The 12,430-nt window shown below is 43.5% G+C and overlaps 1 protein-coding gene across 2 annotated transcripts in view; it reads right to left on the bottom strand.

The window, feature by feature from the left end:
- LOC115141478 (serine/threonine-protein kinase SIK2-like) overlaps positions 1-12,430 on the bottom strand; it is a 57,715-nt gene that overhangs the window by 25,295 nt on the left and 19,990 nt on the right. For both annotated transcript variants that reach the window (XM_029680373.2, XM_029680374.2), the window contains exons 5-6: positions 3,053-3,177; positions 2,010-2,133 (exon numbers count right to left, since the gene is read on the bottom strand). In XM_029680373.2, the coding sequence (XP_029536233.1) occupies positions 2,010-2,133; positions 3,053-3,177 (249 nt within the window). The remainder of the gene's footprint in view (positions 1-2,009; positions 2,134-3,052; positions 3,178-12,430) is intronic.

Here is a 12,430-nt window from a genome sequence, read left to right on the forward strand (position 1 = left end):
GGGGGGGGTGTTCTCGGATTTCTGTTACACCAAATCTCCTGGGGCCGCTTCGTTACGGCGGTCAAAGAATGTACGGTCCTGGGATGTACAGTACTGAAGGTAAAATAAAGTAGTGTACTACCAGTACAGCGCTGCCAAATGTTTATATAGAGGCTGTGTACTGTACCGTACAGTGTGTGTATGTGTGCCAGTGTGTGTGTAGCAGAGACTGAACATGTGGGGAGGAAACGGCACTCTGTTCTTCTCGTATGAAGAGGAAGGTGAGAACAGGACCGGAGCGGGCCGTGGGGCTGCATTCTCAACATCGACTAAATAGTCCAGCCCTATAGGGGAGGCTGGCAGAGCCCTGCTTGAACTTCACTGGCTCTTCCCCAGGTTATGTAAACACAATGACTCTGGCTCACTCTGATTAGAGTTAATCGCACCAGGTTGGCTTATAGTGTTAGCTCGAACCTGACATGCTGACTTCTCTAGATTTCGAGCACCACCAAAAGGAGCACTGTTAGGATCTCCTAGGAACAGTGCCCATATTCATAAAGCGTCTCAGATTAGTAGTGCTGAACTAGGGTCAGTTTAGCCTTTTAGAGCAGAATGGATAAGATGCAAAGTATATGGACAGAGGAGACCTGATCCTAGATCAGCACTCCTACTCAGATGTTTTATGAATGGCTCGCTCTTGTCCCTCTGCAGCAGACGTATGGTGAACAATATGTTTGGAACATTGAATTGCAATAAAATCACAGTATTGAATCGCAATACATATCGTATTGGCACCTAAGTATGATAATGTCGTATCTTGAGGTCCTTGGCAATTCCCTGCCCTAGTAGTAAATGGGTTCCATTTTGGACAGGTGTTTTGAACAGGTATTTATGCCATGCCGGGCAGCTGAGCCTCACTTCAAAAGCAGTCTATGCTTTCCCTGCATGCTAGACCCCTGTGCAGTGGTGAGACACAAGGGGGATTCTGAAGAGCTCCAAGCAGACAGTTAAATGGGTTACACAGTGCATATACTGAACAAAAATATAAAAACGCAACATGTAAAAGTGTTGGTCCCATATTTCATGAGCTGAAATTACCCATACGCACAAAAAGCTTATTTATCTTACATTTTGTGCACAAATTTGTTTTCAATCCCCATCAGTGAGCAATTTCTCCTTTGCCAAGATAATCGATCCACCTGACAGGTGTGGCATATTAAGAAGCTGATTAAACAGCATGGTTATTACACAGGTGCACCTTGTGCTGGGGACAGTAAAAGGCCACTCTAAAATGTGCAGTTTCATCACACAACACAATGCCACAGATGTCTCAAGTTGAGGGAACAAGCAATTGGCATGCTGATTGCAGGTATGTCCACCAGAGCTGTTGCCAGAGAATTTAATGTCCATTTCTCTACCATAAGCTGCCTCCAACGTTGTTTTAGAGAATTTGGCAGTACGTCCAACCGGCCTTAACTGCTGGCGGCGTGTAACCACGTCAGCACAGAACCTTCACATCCAGCTTCTTCACCTGCGGGATCGTCTGAGACCAGCCACCCGGACAGCTGATGAAACTGAGGAGTATTTCAGTCTATAATAAAGCCCTTTTGTGGGGAAAAACTCATTGACTGGCTGGGCCTGACTCCCCAGTGGGTGGGCCTGGCACACAAGTGCACCCCTGCCCAGTCATGTGAAATCCTTAGATGAGGGTCTACTGAATTTATTATATGAATTGTAACTCAGTAAAAAAATTGAAATTGTTGCATGTTGTTTTTACATTTTTTAAATGAACAATATATAGCCATTGATTTGAGGAGGTTGTATTTCTACAGCTTTATATCTCAGCCATTTACTAAAACAAGTGGTGGAGTAACCACTTTGTTGTATCTTGGGTTGCCCCTTTAATGTCCTCTGCTGGCATCACAAGTAAACAAACCCCATTCCAACAACCACACACTGTTTTTCCATAGGAGCAGTGGTGTCACTTCCGACTTTTTTGGGGTGTAAAGCACTAGGTTATTGAGTCTCACCTTCTGTCATGAAGTAGGGGATGCGGAAGCGACCCTCCAAGACGCGCTGTCGGAGAACAGGCAGGGTGGGGCCATCGAAGGGCAGGGCGCCACACACCAGCACGTACAGCACCACCCCCATACTCTACATTGAGACACAAAAACACACGTGCACACAAGCACAGCCAGACAGACGGACAGACAGACTAGGTCAGGGGCTGCAGTGTGAACAATTACACTCACATAACTAGATCAATCAGGGTAGAAAGGCACCCAGATGTATGCGAGGGCGAGTTCACTATCTCGTAATACAGGGAGGTATTAAAAGAGGTTGGGAAAATCGTGTGATTTCACGTCTTCAGGTCACCTTTGAAAAAGAGTGCAAGTTTGGTTTTTTAACAAGATGTCATTCTCATACACTTAAGGGGGAAAGCAAACATTTAATTTAATTTTACCTTTATTTAACTAGGCAAGTCAGTTAAGAACAAATTCTTATTTTCAATGACAGGGGATTTGAACTTGCAACCTTCCGGTTACTAGCCCAACGCTCTAACCACTAGGCTACCCTGCCGCCCCAGCTGACTAGGGTTGATGATTCACAATCAGATCCCCGACGCAATCACCAAAAGCAGTATAATTTTTTATCCCACCTTCTCGCAGCTGAGCACCGTGACTGCATCCCAAATGGCAATTTATTCCCTAAAAAGTGCACTGCTTTTGATAGGGCTCTGGTCAAAAGTAGTGCACTGTGCGGAGTAAGATGCCATTTGGGACAAAAACTTTTCCCCGGCTTTGTCTTTGTTTAATCTGGTTGGCCTCACTATTGCTTCTAAATGTCCATGATTACACTCGATCCAGTGTCAAAGAAAATGTACAGTCAGTTCTGGGAAACTCCGTGTGTATCACCGAGGGACTAGTTGGCAGTATGTGACTCATTGCAGAGCAGGTGTGTGAAAACTGCACCCTATTCCTTGTATAGTGCACTACTTTGGACAAGAGCCAATAGGGCACTATTGGAAGGAATATGGATGCCATTTAGGATGCAGACAAGAGCATCGTCTTACCCAGATGTCCAGTTGGGGGCCCTCGTACTGTTGTCCCTCAAACACCTCCGGAGCGGCGTAGGGGGGGCTGCCGCACCATGTGGCCAGGGGCTCCCCGGGCTGGAAGAAGTTCCCAAAGCCAAAATCTAACAAAAAAGGGGAGAATGACACAGTTAACTTATTACGCACCTTCACCTTGACCCAAACAAACAAACATACACTGGGTTGAGTTATTCTGCCCATAGACGGTATGGATGGTTCTGCCTGGGCACATTTAGCTGGCTGACTGACTAAGTGAGTGAGTGATGTGTGGTAAGAGGTGAGGGAAGGATGGAAGGGAACGGATCGTAACAGATGGAGCACGTCAGTACTCAGAACCCTGAGTACTGAGCAAGAGCGCGCGAGAGAGAGCAGACAGGTCAAAGGATCAGAAGGTGGCTGACTCACAGGAAGTCAAGACAGATTGACTACCTGTAGCCTGTGGCATAGGGCTTTAAACACTAGCTCCAGATTAGAAAATGTGACTGTGTGCACAAAGAGTGGGGGTGGTTGCTAAAGAGGCAGAAAAATATTCCTTGCACAGCAGCACCTGTACATGCTAATAATTTTCCAACATTAAAACAGCAATTTTAGGCACCCTAGGATTCTGTTCCAGCAGACAGAAGAAATTGAGATGTTCCAAGCAGGAACAAGGATTTAACTGTTTTTGTCCGGCAAAGAGCACTATATAGACCTATCGCTTTTTCATCAAGGATTAAAATGGCTTTAACTTGTTTAAATAGGAAGGTGAGATGCATTGTGTTCAGACCGTATTCATATGCCTTGACATATTCCAAATTGAGTTGTTAGACAGAATTCAAAACGGATTAAATTAATTTGCTTTCTCACCCATGTACACACAATACCCCATAATGACAAAGTGAAAATATATTTTCTGCACATTTATTGAAAATACATATACAGTACCATTAAAAAATGTGAACACCTACTCATTACAGGGTTTGTCTATTTTTTATTTTATTACTATTTTCTACATTGTAGAATAATAGTGAAGACATCAAAACTATGAAATAACACATATGGAATCATGTAGTACCCCCCCCCAAAAAAGTTACATCAAAATATATTTGATATTCTTCAAAGTATCCACCCTTTGCCTTGATGACGTCTTGGCATTCTCTCAACCAGCTTCATGAGATAATTGAAATGCATTCCAGGTGACTAACAGGCGTGCCTTGTTAAAAGTTAATTTCTTGAATTTCTTTCCTTCTTAATGCGTTTGAGCCAATCAGTTGTGTTGTGACATGGTAGGGGGGTATACAGAAGATAGCCCTATTTGGTAAAAGACCAAGTCCATATTATGACAAGAATAGCTCAAATAAGCAAAGAGAGACAGCAGTCCATCATTACTTTAAAGACATGAAGGTCAGTCAATACGTGAAATGTCAAGAACTTGGAAAGTTCCTTCAAGTGCATTCGCAAAAACCAAGCGCAATGATGAAACTGGCTCTCATGAGGCCTGCCACAGGAAAGGAAGACCCTGTTAACTCTGCTGCAGAGGATAAGTTCATTAGAGTTACCAGCCTCAGAAATTGCAGCCCAAATAAATGCTTCAAATTTCAAGTAACAGACACATCAACATCAACTGTTCAGAGGAGACTACGTGAATCAGGCCTTCATGGTTGAATTGCTGCAAAGAAACCCCTACTAAAAACACCAATAAGAAGGAGAGACTTGCTTCGGTGAAGAAACACCAGCAATGGACATTAGACCGGTCTTGCCATCGATTTTCAAGCAAATTTCAGTTTTTTTTTTACCCAACTACCAATAGGTGCCCTTCTTGGAAAACCTCCCTGGTCTTTGTGGTGGTGGTTTTAAATCCACTGATTGAATGAGGGAATTACAGATAATTGTATGTGTGGGGTACAGAGAGGATGTAGTCAAAAATTAGAGTGAGTCCATGCAACTTGTGTCTTGTTAGGCACATTTTTACTCCTGAACTTTCAGGCTTGCAATAACAAAGGGGTTGAAGACCCAATGTATTTCAGCTTTTCATTTTTTATTAATTTGTAAACATTTATTCTAAACATAATTCCACTTTGACATTATAGGGTATTGTGTGCATGCCAGTGACACTAAATCTCATTTTAAATTCAGTCTAACATAACATTACTTTTTATAATAGCCTATAGCTATTATATAGTAGGCTAACTTTTGTAAAAAATAAATACAGTAATATATATATATATATAGTATTTATTTTTTTACAAAAGTTAGCCTACTAATTGACTAAAGTGTTAGTGTATATGAAATAACAGGAGAAAGGCCGGAACTGTGGAAAAAGCAGTCTTATCTTTGGAATGTGACCATCTACTATCCCTGGAAGCAAATTATCTATAGTTTGTATCTCTGCTTCCATCTAACAAACCATGAGTATTAGGAGAAGTGCAACATAAGGACAGACTACAAAGTATCACACAAATGCACCACAAATCAAAAATAACAAATGAGAATAACAATACAGGTAGGTAGCAATACCAATAAATAACTATGTAACAGTATAGTAGTCAAGTCTAGTGGCTATGTTTGAAAAACTGTTCCTTTCTAGGGAACTGTGTCCCAAATGGCACCATATTCACTATAGTGCACTACTTTTGACCAGGGCCTCTGGTATAGAGAGTAGGGTGTTATTTAGGACGCAGAATAGAACAACCTGCAGGTTTTTTTAGTCAATGTGATATGTAATGCACATATTTGTGTGTTGAGGCCATTGGTCGGCTAGCTGGGCCTTCATGAGGTCATCTCCCAGGAGACTGACATGAGCTCATAGAGTGACTGTGTGTTCTGATTGTTCCAAGGGAGAGAGAGAGAGAGAGCGCGCGCGAGTCAGTGAGCTCCAAACTTACACTTGATCTAAATAATAACTCGGAAAGAAAAAAAGCTCTGCCTTTCATTAAAATTAAACTTCCAACAGCGTGTGGCCAAATCTTTTACCAGTATGAAGCTGCTAGCTTTTTCTCTTACGTAAATCACTACCTCCTCCCCACCCCCTCTGTTCCCGCTCCCTTTCTGTCTCACTCCCTCACGTGTCTGTTCCTTATGTTTAAGATTCCCATTAGAATAAACTTCAGTGTCGTTGCCCTCGAGTGTGAGAACGGAGAGATCGTTATCTGTGGAGCCCGACAGTGTTAAGGGACCCTGTTGTAACAACTAACTTTATCAAATGAATAAAAAGTATTTTGTATTCTCAGCTCTTTATTTATTTATTTATCATCCCCGTTATATAAAGCCGAGGGAAGAAGATGCGTTGCGAAAAAAACAAATAATAATACGCTGCCTTACGTAATGGGGGCAGGTCGTGTTGGACTGTGTGGCACAAAGCAGTGTTCAGTAGCTCAGCAAATTGATTTAGCCTCTTCAGTGCTCTGGCCAAATGCGCTCACCCCCCCTCCCATGAGAGGCCAATGTCCAAGATCAACCCGTATAAAGCTGCAGCAGTGTCCTGGACTGCAACACAAATGGCACCCTATTCCCTTTTTAGTGCACTACTTTTGACCAGGGCCCATTAGGAAGCCCATAGGCAGGACTCCAGACTAACATTTGATTAACTCGAACAGGAAGTACCAGTGACGTTCTCAATACGGAAGTTTTCCGATGAAACGGATGCTAAGCTACAGTACTGTTTAGTACAGACTGGAATATGTTCCAAGATTCATCAGATAACATTTAAGGACACTTATAAGAAATACCGCTACAACCCCTGACAATCCATCAAACAGTCAAAATTTCAATACAGGACTAAGATTGAATCCTACTATGCCGGCATTGACGCTCGTTGGATGTGGCAGGGCTTGCAAACCATCAGAGTACAAAGGGAAACTCAACCTGCGAGCTGTTCAGTGATGTGAGCATACCAGACAAGCTAAATTTGTTCCATGCTCGCTTTGAGGCAACCAACACTGAACCATGCATGAGAGCATCAGCTGTTCCGGACAATTGTGATCTCGCTCTCCGTAGCAGATGTGAGTAAGCCCTTTAAAAAACAGGTTAAAATTCACATGGCCACATAGCCAGATGGATTACCAGGATGAATACTCAGAGCATTGCTCTGACCAGCTTGCAAGTGTCTTGAATGACATTTTCAATCTCTCCCTGACCCCGTCGGTTATACCTACATGTTGCAAACAAACCACCATAGTCCCTGTGCACAAGAACGTCAAGGTAGCCTGGCTAAATGACTATCACCCCACCCCGTAGCACTCACATCTGTATCCATGAAATGCTTTGAAAAGGCTGGTCATGGCTCACATCAATACCACCATCCCAGACACCCTGGGCCCACTTCAATTCGCATACCTTCCCAACAGATCCATAGATGACGCACTCTATATTGCACTCCACACTGCCCTCTCCCACCTAGACAAGAGGAACACCTACGCAAGTATGCTGTTTATTGACTATAGCTTAGCGTTCAACACCATAGTAACCTCCAAGCTCAGGACCCTGGGACTGAACACCTTTTGCAACTGGATCCTGGACTTCCTGACAGGCCGTCCCCAGGTGGTGAGGGTAGGCAAGAACACATCAGTCACGCTGACCCTCAACACGGGCCACTCATTTGACATTTTAGTGCATTCATCTTAAGATAGCTAGGTGGGAACACCACATATCACAGGCATAGTAAGTACAATTTTCCTCAAAGTAGTGAGGGGGATTATTTAAGATATTCTTTGAAGAGGTAGGGTTTCAGGTGCTTGGACTGGGCTGAGCGGGAACACCAAGAGACCAGAGGTGACAGAACGGAGTGCTCGGGTGTAGGGTTTGAGCATTGCCTGAAGGTAGGGAGGGGCAATTCCTCTTGCTGCTCCATAGGCAAGCACCATGGTCTTGTAGTGGATGCGAGCTTTGACTGGAAGCTAGTGGAGGGTGCATAGGAGCGGGGTGACATGGGAGAACTTGGGAAAGTTGAAAACCAGGCGGGCTGCAGCATTCCGGAAAAGTTGCAGAGGTTTGATGGCACAAGCGGAGAGCCCAGACAACAGTGAGTTGCAGTAGTCCAGATGGGCGAGGACAAGTGCCTGGATTAGGACCTGCGCCGCTTCCTGTGTGAGGTAAGGTCATACTCCACGGATGTTGTAGAGAATTAACCTGCAGGAGCGAGTCACTGCTTTAATGTTTGCAGAAAACGACAGCTGCGTAGCCGCGCACGACTCCAACACCATCATTAAGTTAGCTGATGACACGACAGTGGTCAGTAACCTGGCAGTGTGGTGCCAGGACAACAACCTCTCCCTCAACTTTAGCAAGACAAAAGAGCTGATTGCAGACTACAGGAAATGGCGGGTCCAACACGCTCTCATCCACATTAACGGGGCTGTAGTGGAAATGGGTTGAGAGCGTCAAGTTCCTCGGTGTCCACATCACTAAGGAATTATCATGGTCCATACACACTAACACAGTCGTGAAGAAGGCACGACAACGCCTCTTCCGCCTCAGGAGGCTGAAAATATCCTCAAAATGTTCTACAGCTGCACCATTGAGAGCATCTTGACTGGCTGCGTCACCTCTTGCTATGGCAACTGCTTGGCATCCGACCACAAGGCACTACACAGAGGGAAGTGAGTATGGCCCAGTATGTCACTGGGGCCGAGCTCCCTGCCATCCAGGACCTCTTTAACAGGCGGTGTCAGACTCCAGCCACCAATTATCAAAGACAGCACGGTAAGCAGTACTGATGCACCAAGTCTGGAACCAACAGGACCTTGAACAGCTTCTACCCCAATGCCAAGAGACTGCTAAATAGTTAGTTAAATAGTTAACGCTACCCAGACTATGTGCATTGACACTTTTTGCACTAACTCTTGACTCATCACATACGCTGCTGCTATATTTATCCTGTTGCCTTGTCACTTTACCCCTACCGATATATACATATCTAACTCAATTACCTCGTACCCCTGCACATCCACTCTGTACTAGTGCCCAGTGTATATAGCTAAATTATCGTTACACAATGAGTATTTATTCCTCGTGTTATTGTTGGCAAGGGCCCGTAAGTAAACATTTCACTGTTAGTCTACACATGTTGTTTACAAACCATGTGACAAATATACTTTCATTTTAAATGACAATAGGATAGCTGTGTTTTCCCCACAATAGGATTTTAAAATGCTATACATTTGTCCAGGAAAGCAGAGCGAGTGGCTCGCTCAACACAGCAACAGCAGTTCCCAGCTAAACAGGTACAGGGGCAGGCAGACACTTTAATTACAGGAATGATGAGGATAAATGTACTTTACTGCTTGACCAAATCATGGGCTTTAGCCTCCTAAAGAAAATAGGGTGTTTTGAGTGAGGTGAACATGTAGAATGTGCTGCTCGCACTGATGCTACCAATTTTTTTTTTTAAATCACTCGCACAGCCATGTAAAAGGGACGCAAAGTGCGACTAAATGGTTGAAAGTAGTGCACTATATGGGGAATAAGGTGCTACTTGAGACCCACTCTCTCTCTCTCTGCCACTAGTGTGACGTCAGTATTTCCGTTAGAAAAATGTGGCGCTGGACAACTTGACTGGGGAGATTTTAATTTGACGGCCATTTGAAACATATTAACCATGATATTGTCTACCCACAGTGCTCAAAATGACAGAAATCACATTTAGATTATGGTAATGCATCTTAACAAAACATGGAACTAACTCAGCCAATAAAACCTCATTTTCAAACAGTTGCCAAAAAGCAATTCGCGGGAAAACACACTCTAGAAACAGCGCACTTGACAGCAGTTCCATATGTGACAGAGACGAAAATCTCTGTTAGAAACTTAGAAGGGGGGGGGTCTAAAGACTCAACAACTAGGATGGGTTGCTAATATGACTAGGATTGTGCCTTAAGTTTCTGGACAACGAAAGAAGGTTGACATGAAAACCAATAAGACATGAGAGAAATGGCATAGCGGGTCCAATAGGGAAGTAAATTGAACTAAATTTGCCAAAATTATATAAATTACTCCCATTTATACAGGAAGAAATAAAATAATTCAAAATACTTCATCAGAAAGCATGACTTAGCCACAGAGGAATCAAGGACCACTAGCTTCTTAAAAATAAAAAATAAATAGCTGTGGATTGTTTCAAAATCATAAGCGTATGCCTATTTGGGTTTATGCCTATTTGGGCAGTGCGCATGGCAATAGGCCTAGCTGATTATTGAGTTGCAGTTATCAGTGAAAATTAGAATGTGTGAAGCAGTGGAGGCTCCTCAGAGGAGGATCATCGTCCACAGTGAATCTCTCTCATTCAAATAAAAAATAGTGAAACATAAAAAAAAAAGAAGTTATTATATTAGATAAAACTACACTAAATATATTCACATCACCAAACAATTGATTAAAACAGTGTTTTGCCTGTGTGAAATCTAATTATGTGACTTCTGAAGGTAATTGGTTGCATCAGAGCTTATTTAGGGGCTTCAAAGCAAAGGGGGTGAATACATATGCACGCACCACTTTTCATTTTTTATTTTTTTACATTTCACACCAATATTGCGTATGTCCATCACATGAAATCCGAATAAAAATCTATTTAAATTACAGGTTGTAATAGGAAAAACGCCTAGGGGGATGAATACTTTGGTAAGGCACTATAAGCATGATCGTCAAATGTATTTACATTGACTTGTATCGCCATCAATGAATAAACAGCATCCTTTTGCAAATGGGATTTTTTCCCCTCTCGGTCATTTTAGCCTGCAACAGATTTATTTACAGTTTTTTCATTTTTGGGGGGTGGACAAAAGCCAGCAACTTTTGGCTAACGGAAACCCTGTGTGACGTGTACCACAGACTGCACAACACACACTTAACAGCAGTGCAGCATTGCCATTGACTTGTCTAGCTAAAAACATGGTTTCATAACAATCACCTAAAATTAACAGTAATCCAATCCCATGCAAATCTGGATTCTATTCTGGTAATACTGTGAATCTGAGTTTACTGAATGAAAGTAATCTGAACTTTGTTTTTTTATACCTCACCTGAAAAATTGTCTAGCTCTGACAATACAATGCATCAAGGTCAGCGTGATGCTTGCCACAAGGTCAAAATGTGAAATGTTAAAAGAAGTGAAGGCACGGTATACGTACGTCTAGATTTAGCCTAGTCTTTATGCTACATTTGAACCTAGAGATAAAAGAAGCGGTCAATCATATACCTTTATGCCCATATCTAAGACGGGGGATCTAAAGGTGTGTATTACCCCGAGACAAAGGGAGTTGTAGATAATTATATCTCGGCTAGTCTATGTCGGTGAGGGCCCTGGCAAGGCACATTAAGGCAGAAGTAAAGAAGGAGTCAGGGCTTATCAGAGGAGCTGACCCACTTTGCGGGCTGCATACTGAGCATCGTGGCTGGCTGACGTCAATGCTCCCAACAGCCCAGGGGCTCGCTATGTGGGGAGGGTGGGCTGCGCAACGCCGCGCCCAGCACCAGTCACTCTGTCTGTGTCCCAAATGGATCCCAACAGTGGCTGTTCCTTTATAAATGAGGGACAATGCGATGTGTCCTTGTTCAAGTTGACACAAGTGCATAGAGAGCTCAGCTTACTATGGTGATTTATACAGCTGGTGGACAGTGTGTGTGGGTGAGTATCACCCTGTCTGAGGTACAGAGGCATGGGGGGGGATGAATGAGAGGGTGGCTTAATGATTATATCACACCTGCACCTTGAACATGTGATTCTGTGTAATGGGTCGCCTTTCAGCTTGGTCCATGAACAATAAAACAAGACAGTGTAATAGTATGGGTGAAGGGGGGAGAGGGGGTGTCAAGCAGTGTACCACTGTGATCAAATGTTGTTTGCTGCAGCAGCAGACCCAATCACTGGTCACATATGAGGAGTGTTTTCAAAGCAGTTAATTTGATGCCAGCCTCAACCCCAAGTGTGATTAAGAGGCTTCCTGATTAGTGCATGATCTAACACACACACACACACACACACACACACACACACACACACACAGACAAGCTCTGAAGTAGAAACATAAAAGCAACACCCCCTGCTGCCTGGCACTTGGGTGACCTTTCCCAGACTGACCATCAACCACGACAGCACTATGGAGCGTCTGAGAGACTGACCGCCCGGGCAGTTCTGGGTATACAAAAGGAGACCTTTAAAAAAGGGAGACTAGTGTGGCAGTGCATCCTCTTCTTTGAGGATAAAACATGAACCACACAATGTCCTTCTGTGAGGTAAAACAAGGGGTGAGATATCACTGGGGGAACATTTATCTGTTTCTCTTTAGTCCAGAGAGACTAGAACAAAATGACAAAAAACATTGTCCTCATCTAAGACAAGCAAAGCACAGGATGTCCCAATGTCCTTGTGTGCCTGCCTGATGT

The sequence above is a fragment of the Oncorhynchus nerka genome, linkage group LG14 (genome assembly GCF_034236695.1).
Source record: "Oncorhynchus nerka isolate Pitt River linkage group LG14, Oner_Uvic_2.0, whole genome shotgun sequence".
Lineage (NCBI taxonomy): Eukaryota > Metazoa > Chordata > Actinopteri > Salmoniformes > Salmonidae > Oncorhynchus > Oncorhynchus nerka.